Below are 27835 nucleotides of genomic sequence, written 5' to 3' on the forward strand. Positions count from 1 at the left end.
GTACGCAAGAAGTCAACTTGCCGTTGTTGTGGCCAAAAAGAAAATTCTGTCAACTTGCATCAGACTATCTTTATGTAGGCCTTCTTCAAGACTGGAAAATGTTGATGTATGCTTATTTCGAAGTCCTGCCTTCAAACATAGACAACCTTGAAGGAACGACTCCGCTTGTGCAAGAAGTTTGAACCTGCATGCAGCAACATAAACAGGTGTCATTTCCCGACAGATCAAGCTCCCGCCAAAGGTAGTTCTCCCTTTCTCATAACAGCATTATGTTTTGAAAATTCCTGTCAACATCTTATAGTGTCGGTTCTTACTGGTGAACCTGAAGTTTCGTCATCAAGTTTAGTCCATGGAGGAAAGACCGTCGGTTTTGCAGACGTGCGGGGTGCATCGTATCTATAGACATGGTATCACAAAACACTTCGCACTATCTATGGAGGAAATGAATCCACGCAGATACCAACTTAAATATCTCCGACTCTGAGCAATAAAATGATCAACTCGGATAATAAAACACTGTAAACGAGCCATAAACGCCATCCATCCTAAATCAAATAATAGTTATCCAAAAAAAATGTGCCGAACATCGATTGTCTCACATCTCTGATCACTTTATGCCGTGTGGAACGCACCAATTCCGGTACAAATCTCAGAGCAAAGATACCCTGCGAAGTGTTTGTTGAGCCGACGACAATAGAAAGTGAAGTACGTTTCAACAATATGGGAGCAAATGTTTATACTCTACGGTTAGTTACTTCTCCTCTCTTGGCAAACAACTCGGTCTATTTATAACCAAAGCTTTCACTGAGGGAGTCAATGAGAAAATAATCACTGCAGACCATGTTTGTTTTAAACATGTCAGGGACAACGTTTAAACCAAAGGAGTACAGTACTAGTAGGCCCCTATAATACGAAGGGCTACTTTCCCATGACAAGTGTTTTAATTCAATTTCAAAGTTTCAAAGGCACGATTGTATGAAATGCGGATGTATAACTCAGTGTGCTTACTCAGCTCGACCTCTTTGTAGACGTTTGTCCCGTTTTTAGCTTTAGCTTCTCTGTACTTGCTTTTCTCAAAATCTTTTTTTTTGCGTTTAGCCGTTATGCCAAGGTCTATTTCACGCACTAATTGACAAGTGTAAATATATATTTCCAAGAACACATAGGGGATTGATTCTGACTTGAGTACGCTTACAGCTTCTAAGGGAGTCATATTACAGAGTCGCATCTGCACACAGCTATTGTACTACTTTCCTCAAGTAACTTCAGATGACTTGAAGTTATTTTATTCTGATGGTCGAGTCATTCTCCTCTGCTGCAGTGACCTTCCTTTTCAAACTCAAGATTGGGAGGGGGTCAATAGCCCGTAACTGAGTGGCAAAAAAATTACATTGACTACAACTAATTAAGCTTACAAAAATTGCCCGGCCGGGGAGTCAAATCATTAGTGTCCAGGAATGGACCATTCCATAAGGGGGAGGGGGGCAGGATCCAGAGTTTAAAAGAAAATGTTTTATGGTGTTTTAAAGGGCTTTTTCAAAAATATTTTTGGGATTGTATGGTAGTAAATAAAATTGTACCTTTCGCTCGTCCGGAAAAGTCAGGGGAACTTAGTTAATTAGGAACAAATATAAAATCAACTCAAACATCAACAAAAACATAACTCAATGTAATTCAAATTCATTGTGATCATTTTTTTTATAAAGAACGTTATTGGCATGACTTTAGTAACAAAAATACATATTAAAACTGTGAAACCTGTTAGATTAGTATGAATGATGTAAGTCAATAAACAAGAAATATTCTAAAGCAAGGTCATACTTGGTGTAATTATTTCATTTGAAATGCCCTAGTTGATTAGACGAAACTCCAAAGATTGCCTGTATACGGGACTCTCACGCATTGTTGTGGTGGCAGCTTTACTGCTGCCCTCCATAGGGCCAGAGAGGCAGAAAGTGGATGGATTGAACTTTCTTGTTGAAAATAAAGTGGAAAGTTTGCTGCCGTTTTCTCAACTTAAATTTTCACAGGTGACTTTAACTATATCTTGAATGATAAGTTTGGCTATAAGTCAGCATTCCTTTAACAAAAGCAAATCTATGACAATACCTTTAGTTAAAGAACAAACCATTAGTATTGTTTTAGCGCTTCCAAATACAAACCAACTCCTAACTTCAACAAAAAAGAACTTTCTTAAAAACAACACAAGCAAACCAACTAAAAATGGCAAACTCAAACAACAGAGCAAAAATTATAATAAAAACAACCAAAAGTGTGGGGAAAATAACACTTATCCCAGCTAAGATTTGAGGCTAGGAAAACTTGGTTTTCTATAACTCTTTATTTTAGGGGTAGGTTGAGACCAAGAAAGGGTATTTTCAAGGTGTTGGCTTTTAGTATGTGGCACATAAATTTGATGTTAAATTTATGAGCAGTTTTAAATTATTTCAATTTCTTGAGAATGTCATCCTGGATGCTGTAACGTACTGCAAGATCCGCAACAGATGTCGTCTAAGCACTCAGGAAACTAGGCCATTTATGTACTCTTTATTTTAGGGGTCATTGTGAGACATCAAAATGGCACTTTCAATGTGTCAGCTTTTGTATGTGCCACAACAAAACTTGATATTATATGTATAAGTAGCTTTGAATTGCTAACACTATTTTTATGAAACTGTCGACCAATCCCAAGCATGTAGAGAACCATCATTACCTGATGACATCATCACCTGTGGTTTCCATGGATGCCAAGTATGACATAGAATCCTCGTCTGCTGATTGGCTGACTCTGCAAACATGTGACCCTCATGCCTGAATATTGGCTTGCTGATTGGTGGAGAAGTTGAAGATTGTTGCCATGGTGTGATGTCATGGATGTCTACACATTCATTCAGTCCTATCAAATGAATATTTAATAATGATAATAGTTTATTTTTCTCAAACTGCTGTACAGCAATTCAAAACAAATTATAAAGTAGACCATTAAGTCAGTAAAAAAATAGTTAATTTAATACCATAGAGCAAAAACACACAATGAACAAGAAAAAGTAGGCTTACCTGACACAGAGATCATGTGTTTGGTGGTTGGGCTCCACTGCACAACAAAAATAAAAAAGCAAAAATATCATTCACACAAAAAAATTGCAAATCCTTTTTGATAATTTCACAAGCCTTAGACAATAAGGAAGTAAGTTGTCTGAAAAAACACCCCATTGGGCCAATTTCATGGAACTGCTTACTGTAAGCAAAGAATCTGCACTTATGGAAGCAGAGAATTCATCACTAATGTTAGGTTAGCAAGGAATGTTTGCGTGTGAATGTACCTTTTCCCAGTGTTACTAGGCATACTTGGCTTACACGACTAGTGCAAAATTCAGCACTTACCCTGTAAGTGAAGAATGGTGATCGCAAGCACATTATTCAGTGGAAAGCAGAGCTAGGAAAATGGGCTCTCATGATGTCTTAGACAGTCGAGAACAATTTGTTTAATATGAGTGAAGATATCAGATTGTTTCCATTAAACTACCTACCTTTACAGCCAAAGATTCTGTCGATGGATGCAGTTTCTTGCTATCATCTAATCTCACAGTATGAAGAGGTTTTGCGAGATTTCTCAAGTCATTTACAATGACTTCATTGTTTGTGGAAAGTCGAGCAATGGTTGCCGTAGTGGAATCCATTTTACGCTTCTTAGTATCGCCCTCATTTGGGATATCTGATGAACAGCTGAGGTCAAAGGTCCACGATATCTCTTCTTTGTTAGAAACGTTCTCATTCGTCCTTTCAGGTGACAGAGTGTCTAAGCCTTCATTTGACTGGTCAATATTGCCTCGTATTTCAGAGGAGGCTGCTTCATTTGCATATTGGCTGGGAGTTTCTGATTGGCTGGAAGTTGCTCTCATGTCATGAATATTTATGTGTCCACTTGTAGTATTGCACATCACTAAGTTATCATCATCCAAGAACTGAATCTCAACATTGTACGATGCACTTCCAAGTTCTGTGAAGTGAATCAGAAACAAACAAATTTATTGATTAATGTTACAGACAGACATACTATTTTGCACAGGAAACTTTTGCCAGCTGTCTTAATTAATTAAAAAGCTTGCATATTGAATGATTAAGACAACTGCTTTACTTTAAGCAAAGAAGACCTGAGTTGAAATTTACTTTATGCAATACCACTTAACCTGGACAGGTCAATTTCATACAGCTGCTTATAAAATACAAAACAAGGTGATATAATGGCAAGAATAAAACCTTGTCCTGTTTGTCCATGACTAATTTTGACAAAGTCCCTAAGCCAAATCTGAGTCGGTGGCTGTGGAAGGTTTCTGAAATTAATTGAGTTGATTTAAAAAGACTAGATTACTCCCATTCAAAACTTACTTGTCCTGACGACTTTACTTGTTTCCACATCCACAATCTGCACGTCGGACAAGGTGGAGCCGAAAGCGACCTGACCTTGACAACCGGGCCTTTGATCTATGACCTTTACCCCTGACCTTTCCACCCCTGACCCTGGCAAGGATGAAAGTTTCTTTACAACATCAGTGGTCTCTGTTCCAAGTTGCCATACATTGAGATCTGTGCTCAGGTGACTACCAGTAACAATCAGTCTGGAGTTTGAATGTGGAAAAAAGAGGCCACAGCTGAAAATACAAAATCTACAAATCGACACAAAAACTTAGGCCTAATTGATTGACATGAAATTTAATGTGAATCATTTCTAAATGATATTATCTTGTACTCACTCTCAAGCAGGCCTTGAATTAACCCAAGGCACCCACAATTATTGTTGTGGTACCCTGTGCTTTTGCCGTGGTGCCCTTTGCAAGGTTTCAGTACAAATGTACTTTTTCCTCACAGAAGTGCCCCCTTACCTGAGGTGAATTGCTTAATAGCACCTTCAAGTTCAAGGCCTGCACAAGTCTGGAAGTAATTGTCTTTTTGAGCTTGAAACCTTCTTCAAGACATTTCAAATTGCTGTTTGAAAGGACCCTTTTCAAGAGTGAAACCTAATAATGGATGGGAACATTTGTAGGTTTCAAATGTCATTTTTGAGAGGGCGAGGCCATTTTCATTTTGCAAAGGGCATTTCCTTTGGAAAATCTTAAAGTCTATGGGAACTTTTTGAAGGGGCACCAAGGCCAAGACCAAGACTGTGTTATTCCAGGTTCAGACTCAGAGACCGACTGGATCATTCACCGATTAATTACCTGATAACAAAACAACCGTTATCAGTATTTGTTCAGAAAGATGTCTGAGCGAAAATAAATATCACACTTGCTACGTCTAGTCTACTTTTACTAGACAATAAACTGAATAAACACAAACATTTATCAGCAGTAGAGTTTGCCCCTTTGTCTAGTTTTACAATATTATATATTTTACTTAACACTTAACGCAAGTGTGAAGTTATAATGGAATTTATACAAAATCTAGAGAGAGAGCAGTTTCAGCCCAATTCAGTCGTCAGTGTTTGTTCTGCTACTTGTCAAGTAATCATTGCATAGTACAGTTTTGGCCAACTAGTACAAGACTAGATACAAATCAACCAGTCAACCAACCAACCAACCAACCAACAGGTCATCAGTCTACTCTTCATTCCAGCCCCATGTGCAGTAAATAATGAGTCTATTCAAACCAAGCAACCAATCAACTAATCAGTCACAAAGAGAGAAAAAACCTCTTCCAGAAAAACAATATGCGAATAATATAATAAGGCTAAGATTTTACTACACAATACAAGTTATATATGCCTCACTGAAGCGTCCAGTCTAGTCAATGAGGAAGCAACCTGAACTTTGTAACACACTGCCGAAATCTTTAGAAACTTATCACCAACATCAGTTACATGTAACACAGACATGTGCTATATAAGCTTTGACCCTGCCTATGTAAATATATTTTCCCCTCTTTAGTACCGGATGTGTGATTTGTGTCAACACCACCTACATTGTAGGTCGAAAGGCTCCGATAAAGGTACACTTTAACCAAACGTGTGGTAATTAAACCTTTGGAGTCACCTTGGTTTGCCAGATCTAGGGCTCAATAATACTTCTGTTTGTCTGAATTACTTTAGGAAGGTGGACAGAGGACAAACAAGTCTTTTTTTAAACTGCACATTTTGTGGAGCAAGATTTTGTGAAGGTAAGCTCTCAAATTACAGTTTTATAAAACCACCTGAAGTACATTTTTATGCACAACCTGCATCTTTGTAGCATTTAGCTTAAAAAAATGAACATAAACGATCCACACAAATATGCCTTAAATTTATGTGATTTTTCTTTGTGAAACATGTCGGTCCACCATTTTGTGGAGTCAACAAGTTGGTTCTACAAAACGGCGGACTGTGTTAGTTCACAAAGTAAAAGGAAACCTCCCAATTTAGAGCAGGGTTGTGTGAATCATAATATTCTACTTTTAAATTCATCTATCCAACCATATCAATTTCATACCGAACCATTTTTGCACCCCAAATCACCATATCCAAGGCAATGTGTCCCTTTAAAGGCACAGGGGTCGATTTCACAAAGAGTTAGGACTAGTCCTAACTTAGGACTAGTCCTAAGAGATATCAAAAACGTACAGCTAGTCCTAAGTTAGGACTAGTAACTCGTCCTAACTCAAGATAAGACTAGTCCTAACTCTTTGTGAAATCCACCCCTGGACACAATTGGTAGATACTCATAATAATTGTTAGCATAAAAACTTATTTGGTAACGAGCAATGGAGAGCTCGTTGTGAGAACTGCCACTCTCTCTCTGAATTAACGTAGTTTTTAAGAATCCTCACTAAAATATTTGAGTTGAATTTGAGATATCAGCTGAGGTCTTGAGTTCAAGGCATCTGAAAGCACACAACTTGTGTGACAAGGGTGTTTTTTCTTCCATTGTTATCTCGCAACTTCAACGATCAATTAAATTCAAATTTTCACAGGTTTTTAAATTTATGCTATGTTGAGATACACCAAGTGAGAAGACTAGTCTTTGGCAATTACCAAAGGTGTCCAGTGCCTTTAAGCTCAAGGCCTGCACGCCCAGTTACACTAACCTTCTTGAGGAACCTTGCAGGTATTTCATACAGTGGACAGGTTGACCGCTGAACCCACCACTCTTCATCTTGAAGTCTCTGTCTTTAGTCAGTCCAGCTGCCGTCGTTCCCTCCTGCTGCATCAGCTTAGCGGGGATGCTCAGCTCTAGAATCTCATTATTGGCATTGGGTTCACATCCAGCAACACAAATGCCTCCAAGAAAAATATTTAAAATAAGTTTTAACACCATTCTGCACCTCAATGTTTCACAGTGTGTTAACTTTACATTCCAATTTGAGGAAGGAGAAGGGGGAGGGGGCGGGGCACATATTACAAATGAACTGTACGTGAACAATTTGAACACCAAGTTTTTAAATTTCCAGCAAATTTCGACACCCTTGTTTGTACAACATTTTGGCTAAAACCTTGCTTAAATAACCATTGCCTTTCTCACCAAGGAGTATGGAGGGATTTGTTGAGATTTAAAGAGTGCAGTCATTGAAAGAAAGGTTTTAAATACAACCCATAAGTTTAAAACAAAAATGATATTTTTTCAACTTGAATAAATGACACTCTTTTGACTTTGTACAGCGCATTGGGACTCCGTGTGTAATGCGCTTTATAAGAACGGTTTATTATTATTATTATTTTTGTAATGATCGGGTTGGCATGGCGATAAGATTTAATCAGAATGTGAATGTTACTGGCTTTCAAAGTCAAACTTACAATTGTTGTCAATCCACTCAATTACACAAGTTGGTTTTGGCAAATCAAACATATGAAGATGACGATACCTAATTGTGAGAAAATGGGACGCAATACAGAACAATAAAATTAAAAATAGCTATTGATGTCAAATTTTATTTTAAATAAATACAATGTAGAACTTGTTTGATTCAGTCAAGACCAAGTGAAGTGGACGCATCAGGATCATCATTCCACTGTCGTGGAGTCTGAAGATGATGATAGCAGAACGAACCTCATCAATCATAGTTTTAGGAGAACAACCAAGGAAAATACAAACCAAATTTCCTACATAAAAACGCATTTTTCTACCCGGAAAGAACTTTCAAGTTTCAAACACACACCAACCATAACAACCCAAATATCAAATCCTGGATCCAGCTAAAGTTGTGTTAAGCCCGGTTCATGCTTCCTGCGAATGGGAAGCGAATTTGACGTGAATTCAACGTCACACCCCTCCTTTTACAGCGACATTTGCAAGCGAGTTGAACACGACTCAACTCAGTGCGAATTCGTTGCAAATTTGTGACGTCAATATTCAGATCGCATTCGCAAGAAGTATGAACCGGGCATTACTCCTAGAAACAACTATGCGGTTTTGTTTCGCTACAGGAGACGATAGCGAAACGAAACTGCAGAGGATAGTTCTAGGAGTAAAAGTTGTATCACCTGTGACCTGCCTTGTTCATCTAGATGGTACTACTAACTATCTACCTAGACTGCCAAGTGTTTTCTGAACTAGAGTGTTCTGCATGCTTGTCTTGTCTACACAGAACTGTTGGTTGTAAAATATAGCCCACTTTATATATAGGCTATTTTTTCTATACCGTCATTTAAAACTAACGCTTTATTTAATTTAAGATATTAATAACTTTAAACAACATGGAGCATCAATCAAGTGGATTTGCACTTTTTTTTGAGTGGGGCTACTTTCTTTACTTATTTTTAAATTTTATTGCAATTTGGTTGGCGAGTTGGAAATATGTTTAGTAAATACTTACGACTTCAAAGATGTTATAAACCAGTCGTCTAAAAGTTCCTCGTCGTCAGCCATGATTTCATACAATTCTCGGGGACAAACAGGCTCCAAAATATTGAGCAAATATCAGCGAAATGAGATTGCGTTCGCTCCTCTGACAGAAAATGTCGTCTGCTCTTTTTTGTGTGCAGCTTTTTTGTGCGGTCAGTGATAGTGCGCTTGCGTACACGGTAACCTTTTCCTCTGATGTTTGGAAACGTGCATTAAATACGTGAGATCGAAGGAAGGAAACTTTGAAGTACGTTGTGGATACGAGATCGCAAACACGTGTCGGAGCTGTCTGGTACCCAATTCATAACAAATGGTTACTCACGGAAACTAAAGCAGACGACCAAACTATAGGTCGATGTTTGTTTACAAACATTTCATGGTCGGACGATCGCACCATGATCGCACGATGTGACATTGATTGGTAATGTTTGTTGGTAATCATATTCACAGGTGAAGTTGAAATTGAAAGAGCAAGTCTGCAGGATTTCGTGAAAAAGGTTGGCTGATTTTATCCAATAGAATTGTAACTTATTTTATTTTATAAATATTATTATTGTAATTTGTATTTTGTATGTAAAGCGATGGTCTTCTGACCTTCGGCTTTGTTTGGACTTTGCAGTTTGCTCATCATCCAGGACCATTTTAGTTGTTTCGATGAGTTTGTTTTCTAATCTTTGTTTGAAACGTAGGCTCAGTAACTGGGGCGCTAGATTCCTTTTTTCGCTCGAAATTTTGACATTATCGGTCATGACCGATCGATAATGTCAAAACTTCGATGCGAGGAAAAAAAAAGACAGATAAAAAATAATGTCAAAATTTCTAGGAATCTATCGCCCCAGTTACTGGGTGAAATGTAGCCCTATAAATCGGTCCAATCCACTCCATATCCTTGCCCCAGCACCACTGAAATCAAAACCTTTCGCTTCCTTGAAAAATCATCTGCAACATTCTGCATCATGAAACTTACCGATCTAATGCTTCAGAAGTTGCAGATAGCACTACACTTGAAATTGTTCAAATAGGTATCACAGATTTTGAGTAAAAATCAAGTGAATTTTGCGTGTGAATTTTCTCAACTAACGCTCTTTTACCGCTAATGCCGCGATATGCCGATTGTCCCCCGACCGTGCGCAGATTTTTTTCCCAGGACAAACGTGTAGAATTATCTGCACACGTTCGTCCTGGGAAGAAAAGATACCCAATCCGCGTTTCAAGTACAAATATACGGACACGCGTCTGGGAACTATTCTTCGTAGTTCCCAGACGCGTGTCCATATGTTTGTACACAAAGCACGGACTGGGGAACTATTCTTTGTAGTTCCCAGATGCGTATTTGTATTTTTTCTTCTTTTCAATTCATTTCATACCTTCAGCTCCCCCGAGTTATTTTCATCTTTTCCGTTTTAGAAGTTTGTTCATTATGAACGTTTTGGTTGTTTGGGTTGAGTAGACGTGGTGACACATGTTGTTTTGTTTTATTAATATTACTATTAATTAGCTACAACAAACAATAGTGTTTGTGTTACTGTTAACATTATTATAATTTCTTTTTCGATCATGGCCATGGACCTTGGTGATCAGGCACCACCTTGATGGAGGTGCGTGTAGATAAGATTTATGCAAATAAACTTTGCTCTTTGTCGTCTACTTTTTATCTATAAATCCTGGTGCGTGGTACTACTGCACAAAGTTAAAATTAGATTATATTTTTGTCCCAAAAATTTTCAGTTGAAGGTGGGTGTCGCCTGGGTTTAATTTGCTCTTTAATTTAATTGAACAGCTCTCTGGTTTTGTGACTTTTGTTTGTTAACCCTCACATCACTATCTCATCTGGTGTACGGAGCCAACTTAGTTTATTTGAAACAAATGCCTTACTTATGTGGTTGATTTGATTATTTTGTTTACCCATAAACAGAGATTGCCTGGTAGCAAGAGGCAGTTTGAATCCTATATTTTAGCAGCGGGAACAAAAAATAGCTTTCAAACTGCTTCTCGCCCTGGTAAGACATCTGCTCTAGATGATGAAATTTCTGAAATTAATGAAATTTCAATGATGTATTTGAAACAGGTATCTATCTAGGATCTTACAAGATGCCAGACGGTGAGCCCCTCAAACCTTTCTACGTGTCGGTGATCATAACCCTCCTCACGTTGGTCACATGGTTGTATGACATCATCACTTACTTCCCATGTTACCTTGCATCATCCGTCGCTCGTGAGCGAGTCAACCGAACCAAAGCCGTCAATGTTGGGACGGATGGCTCGGGTCCGTACCGAGATGCCTCTTTCCCGGACGAGTTGTTGACTCATCGTTATGAGAAGTCTTTGACGTTGGATGCGGAGTTTGAACGGGCGACCTTTAAGTTTGACAAGATGCCTTGTCTTGGGACTAGAGAAGTTTACAAGGAGGAAGACGAGATGCAGCCAAATGGGAAATCTTTCAAGAAGGTAAAACTTAAATTCTTTGTTGATTAAATTCTTTGTTGAACCCAGAACTAAATTTTTTATTTTACAGACGATCATCACCCGACCAGATGTTGAAAAAATGGAATGAAGTCAAGGTAGTTTCAAGGAAACTTGACCCAACAGAGAAAGCATAATATAAGATAGATTTGTTAAGTCCAAACAAATCCAAACAAATCCATACAAGTCCATACAAATCCAAATCTTCTCTGTTCCATATGCAGGCAGATTGATAGCTCGATTAGCGGTCTCTGCACCAGCAAACATTATCACCCCTGACAGTGAAGACACTGACAACAAAGCTCGTTCTCTGTCTGGCCCTCAGCATCACCCCATGAGTTGGTTCCTCAAAACCAGCCAGCTTACTGGTGCTCTAACCAAAATTCTCAACATTACTTTTTCTGGAGTTTTTCAAATTTTTCATTAGAATTTTTCAAAATTTTTAATATTTTAAAAAGATCTCCAGCTTAATTTCCTTTGTTTCTTTGTACAGCCATAAGCAACTGGCAACTGTTAATCACATTTGTAATATATTTTCAATCCTAGCTTGTGATGGGAGACTATGTGTGGCAGTCTTACGAGGAAGTGTTCAACGATGTAGTTTGGTTTGGGCGTGGCCTTCACAGCTTGGGGCTCGGACACAAAGAGAACGTCCTCATCTTCTCCGAGACAAGAGCTGAATTCCTGATCGGACTTCAGGCTGGATTCAGATACGGCTTTCCTGGTAAGTTTTAAACCTTTTTTTTTTCAATCACATTTGTGGGGGAGCAGGGGACAAGATGGGGGCACGGGTTAAAAATAGAACTCTGTGGACAATAGTTTTACTATTCCACTTATTGCAGTCGATAATTGTAGAATTGCTGTAATTTCTTGCCTGATAGTTGTGACTCTGTATGCTACACTGGGAGAGGATGCCATTATCCATGGCATTAATGAGACACAAGTTAGTACCGTCATTACAAGTGCAAGTCTACTGCCAAAGTTTAAGGTGAGAACCTCAGGTCAGAAACTTATAATGCTTTTCTAGATGTGAAACTAAGGAGCCTTTAGGAACAAGAAGTATCTGAGGGCAACAATTGCCATAGTCGGGGTTTGGGGAAATGTTGGGATGTTTGCTGGCCACCATTTCATTGAGAAAAAAACAAAAAAAGAATGGTATACTAGTGATGTGGACGTACGTCTTTAGTTTCCATCCGAGTTATCGTCTCCATCTAGTGGTACATGCTTAGAAGGAAGTTTTTAAGCAATATTTTCAGCTTCAGCAGCATCTTGAAATTCGACTCTGTTGGACTCTGTGAATGAAGATATCCAGAGAGCTTGTTATAGAATATTATAACAATATTGTGAGATTTCCCATGGGTTTATTGATGTCAAATTGTAAAAGGCTCACCTGTTTTACTTGCCATATTGGAAGGGGGATTACATGTCTCTGCCCTAGAGGGCGCTATATACAATGAAAGCGGCAATGTGCATAAATAAGTTGATAGGAGGGACATCTTACAAAAATATATCATTTGTATTATTTCTAGGCAATTCATGACAGAATACCCAGTGTGAAGAACATAATCTACATGGATGATCAGATCTCAAAAGTCAACACCGATAGTTTCTCCTTGGATTTTGAGCTCTGCTCTTTTCAATCAGTCATCGAGCGTGGCAAAGCCGCCCAAGGTTTGTGAGATTTGATCCTTCTATCATAGTAATACATTATTATTATTATTGGTTTATTTCATACAATTAAACAAGTGAAAAAAGGAATGTACAGTCTGGCAACCGGTATAATGATACATAAACTAGGAATTAAAATATGAAGTATAATGTAATGATAAATATCATAATAATACAGACATTTAGGCCTATCTAGAATATTTATCCGAACACTTAATGTCTTCTGTAATTCTACTGCTGAGACAGGCCTTGGGCCCCTGGTCTTGGCCATGCCCCTTCAAAAGATTCCCATACGCCCATTTCACAATACTCAATTTCCCAGGGTTAATAATGGCTGGCCTTTTCACACTATAATGGAATTGAATGAGGTGGTTTAAATTTGAATGCCTGTAAACTGACGAGAATGCTGCATTCATATAAATGTCTGAAGACTCCATTCATCAAACACCTACATCCACTATTTGAGTTTTGCATACATATAGGCAGGGCTCAACCTTATACACTATCCCGGCGTACGTTGTCTAGTAAAAACTGCTACAGGCTAGTAAATACCACTTCTTAACTTGCCCTTCGGGCTACTAAAAACTATGCAACCTTCTTATTCATAATGCTCATATTTTGTATTATTTTTGTACAGATTTTTCACGAGTGATGCCCACACCTGACGATCTTGCTGTCATCATGTACACCAGTGGCTCCACTGGTGTCCCTAAAGGTGTGATGATATCTCATAGGAATATCATGTCAATGGTCGCCGGTGCAGGGAACCGAATTCCTCACTCTAGGTAAGAATTTACGACATTGGCTATGTGTGGATCAATGAAAAGGTGTATTCTTCAGTGTTGTGGATGCTGCTACTGACTGTAGCTGTAGCGTAAGAACTTTATCCGCACGGATAAAGACAGGCACTGGTCTTACAGACCCAAACAAATTAATTCATTGGATACAATGATCTCATTGGATAACTACTGTGATATAAGCTTTCCAAATGGTTGGTCCGCAACTTTTATCTATAATCATTCTTTTGAAATCAACCTTGTGAAGAAAATCAACCGCTTTTTCTTTTCAAAATGTAAAGTAATCTGCTCTTTGATCTACTTCTCACCTTTTGCTGAGAAAAAAATGTTCTTAAAGCTCTGTGAAATCTAAACCCAGGGGTTTACCAAAAAGGTGGCAATGCAATCATTTCAACACCTCTCCTAAAACGTTGATCCTAGTTTCAGAATCTCACCTCTGTGTATAGCTCGATGTTTTCAAACTTGATGAAATTTGTACAGATTTTTTTTGTCCGAGTCTTGTTTGGGGGATAAAACTAGAGGAATAAACTTACCTATTCAAAAACCAATAAGGTCATACCCTTTGAATTCTTCCCGACCAGTGGTGTTCTTCAACTTATTCCGGACGAGACCTGCGTCTGCTTTTTGCCTCTTGCACACATCTTGGAGGTGGTGCTTGAGTGTACCCTTCTCTCCAGTGGCTACAAGCTTGGGTACTCCTCAGCCTTGACCATGACCGATATCTCAAGCAAGATCAAGAAGGGGTCAAAGGGCGATGTGACGATCCTCAAACCAACCATCATGGCCGCTGTTCCTGTAAGTATAAGTGGGAAATAATTTTATCAACTTAAACTGTGCTTGTGTTTGTGACCAACCTCGTTCAATTGTACACTGTGAACATTTTCGCAAATCTTTGAATTTTATTTTTCTGCAGCTGATCTTTGACCGTCTCTACAAAGGTGTCCTGGACAAAGTCAATAGCGGTTCGGCCATACAGAGGGCACTGTTCAAGTTTGCGCTGGATTATAAAATGAAGCACGTTGCACAAGGATTCGACACACCCATCTTCAACAAGTAAATGACATTTTGAAGATAATTTGCTTATGTGTATTCTAAACATTGTGTGCATTTTGTTATTGGAATGAAGATCACTGGATTATCTGAACTTGATATTTTAGCCCATTAGTTAACCCTCCTACTCTTTGTTCCATTTTTCTGCACGGCTTGTGTATGGTAGCACAACTGTGCTCAGAATTATCTGTGTGTATTGTGAGGCATTCACCACATGATATCATATTGCATCCTGGCATGGTTTGTGGATCATTCAAAACCACACTGGATGATATTGAATGGTCAGATAGTAGAAGGGTTGACTGTGTACTGTGTTCAAAACCAAAGCACATGATATTGAATGTTCACATATTAGAAGAGTTAACGGATTACCTTTGTGGTTTCACAGGTTGGTCTTCTCCAAGCTTCGTAAATTGCTCGGAGGCGAGATGAGATTTGTTCTGACCGGAGGTGCTGCGCTGTCGCACAGCGCACAACGCTTCATGCAATGCTGTTTCTGTGTTAGTGTCGCTCAGGGGTATGGACTGACAGAAACCTGTGGGGCTGGAACCATTGGTGAACGTAAGTGATAACAACTTGTTTTAATATCCAACCTCTGTGATTGTAAATGAGGGAGATTTACTTTCTGTTTACATCATACTCCCCTGCCATGGCAGTCAAATGATAAGCGCATTTGCAGACTTTGAAATAACCCATAGCACCCACAGCATTTAGTGCTAAGGAATGGCTAAAAAAGTTCTCAGTCATTTTTGTTGTTGCCTCGTTTGGACAAGAAAGGTTAACTAACCTTGATCCAACTAAACAGTTCTCTTATTAAGTGATGTTGGAAGCTTTGCATGGTATGGAAAATAAGAAGTAACTTAACTTTTAAACTTGCGGGTACAACCAAGGGTAAATCTCTTTTGGACGAGTGTTGGCTCTGAAAAGAGCCGGTGTGGTCTCAACGTTTCGAACAGTATACTCCGCTCGCCTTCATGAGAATGTTTTTGTTGTTGTTATGAATTACAGCTGGTGACTACAGGACCCGCCATGTTGGTCAACCGATATCCTGCTGTGAAATCAAACTCAAGGAATGGAAGGAAGGTAAATATATAGACTCATGGCAGAAAGGTGTCCTTTTCTCAATAGTTGTAAGAGAGTGTAACGGAGCCGATCGGCCTGTAGGAGGTGCCAGCATAACTCCGCTGTGGAGCTTCCGCTGCTGGTTGCCCCCTCCTGGGCCATTGGGTAACCTGGTAAACAGTGATGCATCTCCTACTAGTATGTTCAATGAATGTAAAGTGTGGAGTACAACTCAATAAAAGCTCTCGCCAGACGCTCAGAAAACACAAGAAAAACTCTGCTTACAAGTCTCCTTGGAAGCTGTGTGAACATTAAAAGGCAAGTGTACACGGTCTACGCTACAGTAGGATTAAACCTCATCTGTTTCCATTTTAGGGAACTACACACCAGAGGACAAGCCTAACCCACGGGGAGAGATTCTGATTGGTGGAGGTAACGTTGCCATGGGTTACTACAAGAATGAAGCCCTGACTGAGGAATACTTTGAAACTATTAATGGACGACGTTGGTTCCATACCGGCGACATCGGGGAAGTGCTTGCGAATGGTACTCTTAGACTTATTGGTAAGTTATGCAAAATGTGTCGCCCTCTCGTAAGGAGTTTTCCGCCAAGTCGCCCGACCTCTCTTATAATAATAGTTAGTTTCTATATGGCGAATTTACAATAACCAGATTAATGCGCTTGACATTAGTGTCCTGGTCATTTGGCCAATAACATTCCTGTATTCTTTCTCAGGTCCCTGGGGAGTATACAGCCCCCGGGCTGCCGTGGCGCTCCGATAGCTTTTTCAAACACATTATCAACCTACCCTCGCAGGTACCCATTGATGATCCTGGGTGAAGAGAAGCAATTAAAGTAAAGTATCATGCTCAAGGACAAAAGTGTTGCGACCAGGATTCGAACCCACATTCCGATGTCTTGACCACCAGAACTTAATGCGGTGCTCTAAACCACTTGGCCATGACACCTATGCAAGCAGAATTCTATTACCAGTTAAGGCTGGACGGCGTGTCTACATGCACAACTTTAATGAACCAAAAGATATGATGACTGATTAAACACGTTTTAAAGTTGTACATGGTAGGCCGTCACCATAACATGCCACAAGAGTTAAACCAAATTCTTACCTCATTTTTTGTTTTCCTTGGATCAGATCGTAAGAAGGATCTAGTGAAGCTTCAGACAGGGGAGTACATTTCCTTAGCAACCATAGAAACCGTCCTAAAGAAGAGTCCCTTCGTTGAGAATATCTGCGTCTACGCTGACGGTGATTTTGACTATTGTACTGCTTTGGTTGTGCCTTACAGAAAGAATCTTGAGGTATGCAGTTATTATTATCTTCAAGAAACTTGGAAAAAAACACGAGGTCTACCCTTGGGTCCAATTTCATAAAGCTGCTAACGCACAAAAAGTGGCTAACCACAACAAAATTAAGCTTACCAGAATATGGTTACCACCCAAAATGCCATTTCTCATGTACAATCTGTGACTGGTTTCCTGTAATTATTTGTTGAGCAGAAGCTTTTGACGCATTATTTTCTGATTTTAAAAGCAGTTAATCGAGCCCTGATCTCCTGTCAAAAGTGTTTTTATTTTTTAAGGAACAAAGCTGGAAAACACCAAAACTGTTTCCTGAAAAAAAAACACTTCAAAATGGCATATAGTCCAATAATGTGATTATTTGGGCCGTAATTACAGACAGCTGCAGTAAGCACTGTTCTAAAATTGAACCCTGGAAAGTAAGGAATGGTTAGTAAGATAGTTTTGTTGATTTGTTTTGTGACAGAGTGCAGCGCTGGAGCAAGGCTTATCCAACATGTCATTTGAGGACTTGTGTGACGACATAAAAATGCAGCAAGTGGTTCTGGTTTCGATGGCGAAAACTGCTAAGGAGGGTAAGTTTTGGTGGGTAAACTTCGGTTGAATTGGTTATTACTTCATAATCACTGGCCAATGACCAAAACAGTTCTTGGTTATGACCGCGAAAACACACCCCTGTCAAGTTGGTAAAGCAACTTTTACAAACCATATCGCAAAAAGTTGTGTGAGTGGAACACATCTAAGGTAGATTTTTTCGATTGAAAATATATATCTATTGTTTTTTTATTTATCATCCAGGTAAACTGCAGAAGTGGGAGGTACCACGGAAGGTCAAACTTTGCTCCGAGGTTTGGATGCCGGAGTCTGGTCTAATCACCGATGCCTTCAAGCTCAAACGTCGAGCAATCGCTGACCATTACAAGGATGATCTGAAGGGCATGTACTATGGAAAATAGATAGAACGGGCGGCTCAGAATGGACTGCATAGGTGCATGCTACAACCCTCCACTGCCACTTCAACAAGTAAGATTTCTACCTCCATGGTAGTAGAGAAGTCTCCCTAATTCTAAGACATCTACTACGTGATAGTAGAATATATAGCAAGACAAAATCTCAATAGAACATTACCCAGCAAGTAGATATATGCACATGGTGTTACCACAAACCAAACATACATTGATACCTCACCATGCACTGCCTCTAAACCCATATATCTCAGAGGTTGTACTGAAGTTTAGGAAAGGAAGTGTCATCATCGATCAGCTAAGATGGTTAGCAATATCAAAGTAATTAGTAAAAGGATCGTTAACTGCATTTGAAAATTGATTAAGTGTGGTGCAGTATGTGGTCCAAAGGTGTAACCTGGGCCCAATTTCATAGAGCTGCTTAAGCTGAAAATATTCCATAAAAAAATTTCTGCTTAGCAGAAATGACCAGGATACCAGTCACAAAATTCACTTGTGACATGGTAGTTTGGCTGGCAACCTTATTCTTGTAAGCAAAATGTTGTTATGCTTATTAGCTACTTGTTGTGCTTCAGTAGTTCTATGAAATTGAACCCCGTTTTATGTTGATGTGGGGATGGGAGCCAAGGGAATTACAACTTGGAGTTGGGTAGAATTACAAGCCAAAATGATGCACATTATACAAGTAGTCAGTTAAATATTTCACTTCGAAAACTGCTAAACGAACTCGTTCCCTGGGCAGGGTGGGATGTCATGGTCAAGCCAAAATGATAAGCATTATCCAAGGAAAGTTTAACAAGCAGGTATTGTGGAAAATTGATGAAATGATGGGCTGGGTGGCTGGGGGATGAAAGTTAGTGCGACTGGTACAGCCCAAGCTAGTATGATGAGCAATCTCAACATTTTAGAACGGGATTTTAACAGACATAAATTATGGAAAATGGATGAAATGTTAGGCTTGATGGTTGAAAGTTAGGGTGCCTTATACAATCAAAGTTAGTATAATGGGCAAGCTCAACGTTTTAGTTTGGGGAATGTTAACAGAAGTGTGTTATTTCGAAAGACTTGGTATAGACGCCCAATTAAGGATTGTTGAATACTGGGGAAGCTGACCTTTTAAAAGGGGGAGTTACATGCAGGCTTGTGTATTCAGAGGGTAGAGATGACCTGTAGAGAAAGGGTAAAGACATTGCCTGTTAAGGTGGGGGGTTTAGCCCAGCATTGAGTGGGGGTGGGGGTAGAGGATGTTAAGGCAAGTAAAGATGGGATTTTAGGTGCATTTGTCTTTTGAGGGTCTGGGGGTTATTAGAGGGAGTCAAACGAGTATGAAGAGTATGGCCAATCAAGAAGGAGTAGCTTTGTAAGAGGGGGGATTAAGATGGCCTTTTGAGAGAAGGTGGAGATATCCATACTGTGGGCTTTGAATTGGCGAGTGGTGCAAAATCCAAAGCCCGAGCCGAAAGTCTTACCTGTGGTTTCGCAAAAAGGCTGACCAAACCAAAGATTTCAAATTGTGCCAAATGTTTTCTTTACTAACAATTTGTCTAACTCTGAAATAGATGGCTTTTTGGATTTTGGTTTAGAATATCTTTAAAAGAAATTGTATAAGAAACACAAACTGCATATATAATTTGTTGAAGAAAATTTATAGAAAAATTGTTTTATAATGATTACCAAAGTCTTGTCGTTTTTTTTAATTATTTATCAAATCAAAAATAAATATTATTTATATTGATAGTTACCAATCAGTTTGTTTTTGAAATTTTTATGTGCAAAATAAATCTTTTCAAAATTGAGTGAGTTATTGTAAGATTATTTGGTGTGTTTTGGCGTTTTTTTGTTTCAGGAACTTACAAATAATGTCCTCTGAATAAAAACCAAATAGTATTCTTTTTTTATATCCGACCATTCATCCACAGTAGTTTTGAATAAACCATACCATCTACCATTTTACTATCACTTGGTGAATTCACCCCCAGAGTACAAAGTCAACCCTCCTACTGTATGACCAATCAATATCATCCACTTTTGTGTAAATGATGGACAAACTACACCAGCCTGCAACATATAATATGGATATGGTGAATACATCTACACTGTACAGTTAACCCTCCTACTAGGTGACCATTTGATACCATTCACTGTGGTTTAGAATGATAGACACGTACAATCGCCAGCCTACAATGATAACACAGTCGACTCTCTAACAATGTAGCTGGGACTGGCAAAAAGACCTCTTTATAAGCAAAAGCTTTTTATAACAGGATTGTAGTTAACAAGAATGTTGTTATTAAAGAGGATAGCAAAACAAAGAAAAACAAAGCAGAAATAAGATTTTGGACTTACTCTTTATAAGCAGGAACCTCTATAAAACAGTGCTCTTTATCAGGCAGGGGTTGACTGTATATGTCTTGAGCACAGTTGTTCCACAATACCCAAACCACAAAAGTTCAAAATAGCTGGGGAAAATAATTACCAAGAGTTCCCACTCTACTGTAAGAGAAAGGGTGTATTGTAAGAAAAAGGATGGACTATGAGAAAAAGGTAACAATATTTTCCCGACTCTAGCAAATAAAAGATCTTCGAGCCAAGAATTAATGGTTGCTGCAGTGACTTGACTTTATTAAGCATTCCAGCAAATATGTAAAGCAGCAGTGGGAGACCATCACACCGCCACTTAACGATACACAATCGATATACGATCATTGTCTACTTTGATCATAAATGCTATCATGCAAAATACAACAGGCAAGATTTTGTTTTGAAAAAAAAAATCACGGATTGAGAGTTTTTCTTAGGTGTGAATCCATGAGACTGCTACCAGATAAACTGACTGTCATTGTATGAACAGAGCAACTACAGGATCGAGGGCCAAACTTCAACACAAACATCAACTCAATGTGACTTTTTGCAAATACAGGATTGCACCCCAAGTGTTAGATACCATTAAAGAACTTTCCTACTAAATTCAGTTTTTTCCCCCCTGTAATTCTCAGAGGAAATACTCATAAAAGAACTTCTGAGTTTGGCAACAAAAACTTGAAAAGGGTACATCTTTTTTAGTGCGTGTGTGAATAGTACTTCGGCCATTAAACTTAATGGATGAGCAGTTAATCTGCCTGGGGCAGTCAGCAGCTCTACTGTTTGTGCATGATCCAATTAAGTCCACTGTTTGGAAAAGAAATTACATGGAGATACCAGGTGTGAGTTGCCAGAGGAAAAGGATGTTGTATTCTGGCTTATTTCTTCAATACAGTTTTTCCTGTAATGATCCACGGAAATGTCAGAAACCTAAACACCTTAGTAACTTGTCACTTTGAAAAGCCAAACAGTAACTTTATAGACGATGTGACCTCTGAAGTCACTCGAAAACCATAACATGATTCGCGCGCATACCGCCAGGCAAAACCTTTGTGTTTTGGCACCCAGCTAGAAAGTGTATGCAATCTTACCATGACTACATGTCTTTTTGCCCGGCGAAAGATGACGTATACAGTGTTTAGTCAACAGAGAGCATTTTGAATGTAAACATAAGTCACATCGTCTATACTCAAGAGGTTTAAAGTTTGTTTCACACTAAAGTTGAACACATTTATGATCAAAGCATTACAAGAACAATATCTTAATTTATAAATAAGTTGTAATTACCACTAACTATATTAACTGACTACCTTCATAAACACTTACAGTACACTTTGAGTGTACTTGGTGATTTTTTGGCAGGAGGTGCACTTTACATTCACACTCAATAATTTGGGAAAGTTATTGTAGTTATAGCTGTTTATTGTGGACTAAAGGTTGCTTCAGTTTTTAGACATGTCCAGCTTGGTTTTAAAGATATAGACATTTTATGCCTTTTCCAGTAATACATTTATAGAATTACAAGTTTATTATTTAAGATATCTCTATTTCCCTTTGTGGAGTACACTTTTATAGTTCATTAGTCGTTTCATTGTGACTTGGGTTTTCAGGAAAAAAAGAGAAGAAATAGATGTTTTGTGACTAGTCATCTATCATTTCACTTCAAGATAAGCCAAAGTGTCAACATGGATGTCTTTAAAATGCTTCAGTATGAACCCCCATTTAAACCAGTTTAATAACAACTATTAGTTAATTTAACTATAACTATTACTAATACATACACATCTGCATTATATCAAAGCTAGTAATAGTTAGCTACACTTTGAAACACCCAAACACTTTTTACAGAATTAAAGCTACCTTTTTTTTTATTATACATATTCATATTTTTTAGTCAAAAAAAAAAAGAATGAATTTGAATGCTGGGAGGGTGTGGAAAGTAAACAAGTTTGGTAATGCAATAACTTTTCTGGTTATTCGCAACACTTAAGTCAATCCAAACTAATAGTGGGGATTGTTCCCTCCGCATGAATTCAGCAATGGCATACTATTTTCATGGTAGTTTTTGGTAAAATGCTACTTAAAATCACACCTTTTGTTATTTCGAATGATTGTGAGTTTTTCTGATACTCAAAATTTTTAATTCCATAACTCATTTACCGTATGAGTTTATTGACCTTCCTCACAGTGCCGCCATTTTGTTTTTTCCACCATGGAGTTTCTGAACTAAAAAGCTTGCCTCCTTTTCACGCCAGCACTTGAAGTAAATGTTGTGAATCTTAAGGAACCTGACTAAGACCATCAGGCTGTGTAGACCATCTCTAGAGTCAGTTCTATCTGATTTTCTACCCCAAAAATGTATAACTTATTTTAAACGTTAAAACAAAGGTTTTCTGCCCCAAAATATTTGGGGGATAACTTGAGCGTGATCAATCATTTACTCCTATAACTTCTGTTTTATGTTACTTACGAATACATCAACTGAATTTACAATATTTTAAGCTGGATCGTTTATGACTGATTATCAGATTATTGGCGTACATTTACATCAAAGCGTTACAATTTCATCTTATAATAGCGAAAGGTTGCCTCCTTCAGAGCAGACTGTGAGAGTCTTGTACGCATTTGAACGTTAAAAGAGCATACTTTCTTCACACGTGGAAATAATTCAAGCGAGGTTCTCACAATATTAGAACACCTACAAGAATCACAGAGTCTGCATTTGTGAGAAGAAACTAACAAGCTGGAAATAGATTTTCAAGTTTTGAGGTATTTTTTTCAGCCAACCAAGGGCCAATTTCGTACACCTGTTTATTAATTTGCAAGAGTTGTTTTAAGACTTCAGTGTCCAATACACTTTTTTTATGTCAAATTCTGTTTTTTCTTCTCACAAAATTGATTGAGCTTGGCAACCTCTCTTAGAAATGGTGATCGAACTGTTAAATGCGGACTCATTAAAGAATAGTTTAACAACAAATTCTTATGGCTGGGTTCAACATAGTCTCTCTTCAAGCTGCAGCTTGAGTATTTAAGATCCATAGGGAATTAGTTCATATGGATCAGTTGAGGGGGCTAGACACAGCTATCACATGGGGTGCGTTCGTTCAGCTTCCCTGGGTCGACCCCGGTGTGTGGCGGTTTTATTTTCCAGGATGATTGGTGCAGATAATTACCCACGTTTGTCCTGGGGAAAAAAAAAACGCCACACACCGGGGTCGACCCAGGGGAGCTAAACGAACGCACCCATGAAGAAGGGTGGCAGAGGGGTGTCTGGGTAACTTTTTGTACACCCCTTTTTGAACTCAGACACCCTGATGCTACTTTCCTAAAAAAATTATCTGGACAAATATAGTGAGTGAGCAAGTTCGACATACCTTCTAACCCTAGAAAGCATATTCGGACCACCTTTTGTCCGAATTGCACCAAATTCTACTAGCTTGTGCCAATAAACATCCACAAGATTTGATCTTGGCCTACAGGATCAAAAATACTGAACTACCAACTCGAATCAAGACTAGACACAGCAAAATACGACAAGGTTTATCATCTATACAATCTCTGAAGTGGTAAACATCAATATTTGTAAATACTGCTGGCCAATTAACACACATCCATGTACCACACTTGACTCTTTTTAAGAAATAATTGTCAACGTCAAATATGTACAAAATGTAGAAAATAAACTACAGCTACTGCGACATTTGTTGAAATAAAATAAAAACTTAAAATTCAAAAATGGCTGTAGCTACTTCAGCAAAAAGCGCTGACATCAACAAAACAACATATTTTTTATTTATAATTAAAATACATAATCCTTTGAAAATATCATTTTTGCATCAAATTTATATAAAAAGTAACTACAATTTTTTTCTTCATACATTTACACTGCCAATAGCAACTAGGGAGATATATGTGGAATAATAAAGTCAGGTGGTAGAGCGCCAGGACGTTAATCCGGAGGTTTTTGGTTCGAATTCCGCTCTAGTCAACTTTCCTTTGTTCAAACCCCAAATAATTTGAAACAATTATTGCCAGTTTTCCTTCTCGACTAGAGAATCTGTCCAGAGACTGAATCAAAAGTTTACGAATTCTAATGCTTCCTTACTCACCATCTTTCAAGAACAAACAAACAGAATTACTACACCAAACCTAGACTGGGCCCCTGTCTTTATCCACAAGGATAAAGACAGGTACCTGCTACTCAGATCCGTGCTTACCGTGCCGTGCTATGTTAACGCAACGCTAGCTCATCCGTAACTCTAGGACTGGGCCCATAAAGACAGGTACCTGCTACTCAAATCCAGTGATTCCATTGGGTAAAATGATATTGGATAAACGTGCACAGTGACATGAGCTTTCCATAGATGCCCAAACAGTACACTCCTATCACGTCCGCAATAGAATTTGACTGCATATCTCTATGTGAAATTAATGTAGGTCAAAGGGGCATGTATGTGCTCTATGTGAAATTAATGTAGGTCAAAGGTGCATGTATGTACATGCCGGCTGGAGGCCGGTCTCTGGCGTTATTCAAGAGCCTCGAAATGTGATGTCAGATGCTCAGGCTACACCAAAACCCCCCTTCATTTTTTCGTTTTCAGAACTTGTACAATTTGCCTCAAGCCCACGTGACAAAATTCAACCATTGACGTAAACAACCAGAAAAGCATTTGATCCTTTTGTCAGTGCAAAAACATCACACTCACAAAAAACAAACTTTGCATTTTCTTAAACCGCAATAAATGTGTACCGTGCTGAAAATAATTTTTTTTGTTTTCTCCACAGTTTCACTGTGCTGAAAATCGCCCTTTTTTCAACAGCTTTCAATGACCCAACAAAATAATTGAATTTTTCCATCAGAAAGAATGCAAAGTGGGAATAAAACACCTGAACATCATAGGAAAGAATTTGTTTTCCCCCCAAGACTATCAAGGGGAAAATTTCAGCATCCAGCCACCTCATTTGCAATATGTTTCTAATTTACTCAAATTAAGATGTTCCTTTTGGTAAAAATGGGTGAAAAAGTGGTGGCAGTATACTGAAATCTTTCCCAAACAAGCCCTTCACCAATCAATTCCTCATCCGACAATAAAGTTTGCTCATCAAGTCAGCCTCTTCCCTATAAATCTTCTCTTGTATTCAAGTGCTTGATTGCTTTGTCAAGGCTAGAAACAAACACCATCCAGTTGGAAACCTGATCTAGTAATTAGAGCCGTTTTGCGTCAGACCTATAAAGTCATCTCTCTATGTATAAAGCCCTATGCCCAATTTTACATCATTCCTCCAGCTCCACATGAGCACTGTAGACAAATGCCATCTGGAAATCACACAACACCCAACTCATATTAACACCATTTTCGGCCATGTTCTCTTCAGTTACAATGCACGCTCTCTGCAAGTTTTGCAGTTAATCTTGTGGCAGGGTTACACTTCTGCATTTCTGATGCTGATTTTCTTTGCCTTCTTACAATTTTGTGTTGGCAAAAATTTAGTCTGATTAACAACAAAATTATGAATGTTTTTTATTATTGATCCACCTGACATTTTAAGCATTTCCGGTGCAACAAAGGCCTTTGTTATTCCTCCTACATCTCCCTGTGAACTACAACATCTATCTACATGTATTTATAGAACCTATTTATGCATTACAAAAAATAACGAAAAACCAGTATCTATAGCAACTCAGACTGATAAGAATTTCAAAGACAGAATAACCATACACTTATGGCTCTTCCTTTATTGAATAGTCACCCCTCTGTTCGAGTTAAGCCCTACAAAGCTGGATTACTGCATCACTCGCACCCTTCGCACAAAATTCACCAGCTAGAGTAGAGTCTCATTAAATCAAGGTAACCAGTGAAGTCAGTGCACTGCTCTCAACATGAAGCATTTTACACTATTTTGGTCCCGATTCTTCATAATAACAGAAAATTCAAATATACTGAAAAGCCCCCTCTGTTGATGAGCTGTTTAATGAGTATCAACCAGACTAAAATTCTTGAAAAAAGACTGTCAAATGTGACATCAAAAAGCCAGATCCTTTAATGTAGCGAAGACTAGAATCTTGACACATCTTTTAATAGGGAGACTGCCAACATAGGGCTAGACAGCTCAGTTCGTAGAGCGCCAGCACATTAATTCCGAGGTCGATCATTGGTTTCAAATGACAAGCCTTTAAGTGGTCAAATTATATGGAGCCAAAGTTAAAAACACAGTATTTCTTAATTTGAAATTTTAGTTATTCTCAGTATTTTTTGTTATGCAACCAATAAAAGTTCACATTGTGGCCTAACTGAGAGCAAATTTATTAGCCAATCACAGAACATGTAAGGTAAGGAAGTGCCAACGAAGATACATAAACAACTTGTTGATTGGATGAAAGTCATGAGGCACTATAGCCAATAATACTGGTATTTCACACATAATTTACATATTAAGAGTGGCAACTGGTAACCCTATTAAGGGGACGATCGGGAAAAGTCTTGTATGGTGTTCAGACAATGATGTCAACCTTGTTCCCCCGGCTTTTATCACACAATACTGGCCCCCAGTGTTCGCCCACAAACCACCAATACACGAGTTAGTTTACGACACATTCAACGTGTACAGCAGGTTACATTATGTTAAATATAGCAAATGTATACTATGAGTGTTAACTGATATGGCACTCCGAGACGCCATTTTGAAAATGCACCCAATCAAGTGCACTTATTGATGGCCCAATTTGGAATAATGGGCCACCTTGGAATTAACCTATCACATTCATTAAAAAAAAAGATATTGAAATGCATACCAGACCATTTGCCGAAACTTACCAGATTGGGATTTTGCATATACATACTAGAGTGAAATGTAACATTACCCAGTACTTCACAGAGAAACAAGCTGATTGGTTGAACAATTGCCGCACCAGCCAATGAGAGACATCCACACAAATGAGTTGACCAATAGGGAGGAGGGGCTGTTCTAGCAGTAGCAACCACCTTCTTCTTGTTGCATATCATTATCGGGCTCTCTGGGCGTTAGTGTGACAGGAACTTTAGAGAGAACATCTTGGGTTAAGGAAAACACTTTTGGAAAATTCTGCAAAACTCAACGTTAGCAATTATTCCCTAAACCTAAAGAAGAAAACAAAACAGAAGTGTTATTCAAGTTATAATAAAATAGTATTCATTACTCAGGGAAATTTCATTCAAAAATAAGCACTGAGAGCAATAACGCTTAACAGGAATTCTAGCAAAGCATTGTTACAAAGTAAAGTACCAGTTGAAATCAACATGTCGTCACAGTTTGCTCGGTAACCACAAAAACCTGTCGAGAAAGTATTTCTCCTACAAG

The 27835-nt window shown here is 38.5% G+C and overlaps 3 protein-coding genes across 7 annotated transcripts in view; 1 reads left to right on the forward strand and 2 right to left on the reverse strand.

Moving 5' to 3' along the window:
• Positions 1-33: 33 nt before the first annotated feature.
• On the forward strand, positions 34-19932 carry LOC139945094 (long-chain-fatty-acid--CoA ligase 4-like). Of its 5 annotated transcripts, XM_071942354.1 has the most exons (16): positions 173-241; positions 6086-6153; positions 9261-9307; positions 10879-11258; positions 11820-11997; positions 12155-12261; positions 12803-12944; positions 13579-13726; positions 14320-14533; positions 14652-14791; positions 15177-15349; positions 15797-15871; positions 16226-16414; positions 17005-17171; positions 17638-17746; positions 17970-19932. In XM_071942354.1, the coding sequence occupies exons 4-16, from the start codon at positions 10902-10904 to the stop codon at positions 18125-18127; spliced, it is 2157 nt and encodes a 718-aa protein (XP_071798455.1). In that variant the 5' UTR covers positions 173-241; positions 6086-6153; positions 9261-9307; positions 10879-10901; the 3' UTR covers positions 18128-19932. The 5 variants fall into 5 exon arrangements, with proteins under 5 accessions (XP_071798453.1, XP_071798456.1, XP_071798457.1 ...); XM_071942352.1 differs by lacking the exon at positions 9261-9307 and having other exon boundaries at positions 34-241; XM_071942355.1 differs by lacking the exon at positions 6086-6153 and having other exon boundaries at positions 40-241.
• On the reverse strand, positions 753-8949 carry LOC139945095 (WD repeat-containing protein 73-like). The gene is made up of 7 exons (XM_071942357.1): positions 8782-8949; positions 7763-7830; positions 7057-7249; positions 4390-4619; positions 3531-4000; positions 3058-3094; positions 753-2896 (listed from the first exon to the last, which is right to left on the reverse strand). Exons 1-7 carry the CDS (start codon positions 8832-8834, stop codon positions 2667-2669), a joined length of 1281 nt encoding a protein of 426 aa, XP_071798458.1. The 5' UTR covers positions 8835-8949; the 3' UTR covers positions 753-2666.
• An 809-nt stretch (positions 19933-20741) lies between the features above and the next one.
• LOC139945097 (ras-related protein Rab-6A) overlaps positions 20742-27835 on the reverse strand; it is a 28003-nt gene continuing 20909 nt past the window's right edge. Inside the window, exon 7 of the mRNA XM_071942362.1 lies at positions 20742-27534. Coding sequence (XP_071798463.1) covers positions 27464-27534 — 71 coding nt within the window. The 3' untranslated portion in view covers positions 20742-27463. The remainder of the gene's footprint in view (positions 27535-27835) is intronic.

The sequence above is a fragment of the Asterias amurensis genome, chromosome 12 (assembly GCF_032118995.1).
Source record: "Asterias amurensis chromosome 12, ASM3211899v1".
In the NCBI taxonomy this organism is placed as follows: Eukaryota; Metazoa; Echinodermata; class Asteroidea; order Forcipulatida; family Asteriidae; genus Asterias; species Asterias amurensis.

Coding starts and splice junctions, on each gene's coding strand:
- LOC139945094 (XM_071942352.1), top strand. CDS start 189: ATGCAGCAACATAAACAGGTGTCATTTCCCGACAGATCAAGCTCCCGC. Junction 12,945..13,578: donor GCGTGGCAAAGCCGCCCAAG/GTTTGTGAGATT, acceptor ATTTTTGTACAG/ATTTTTCACGAGTGATGCCC. Junction 15,872..16,225: donor ACTCAAGGAATGGAAGGAAG/GTAAATATATAG, acceptor TTTCCATTTTAG/GGAACTACACACCAGAGGAC.
- LOC139945095 (XM_071942357.1), bottom strand. CDS start 8,834: ATGGCTGACGACGAGGAACTTTTAGACGACTGGTTTATAACATCTTTG. Junction 7,831..8,781: donor TTTATAACATCTTTGAAGTC/GTAAGTATTTAC, acceptor TCTCACAATTAG/GTATCGTCATCTTCATATGT. Junction 3,095..3,530: donor CAGAATCTTTGGCTGTAAAG/GTAGGTAGTTTA, acceptor TTTGTTGTGCAG/TGGAGCCCAACCACCAAACA.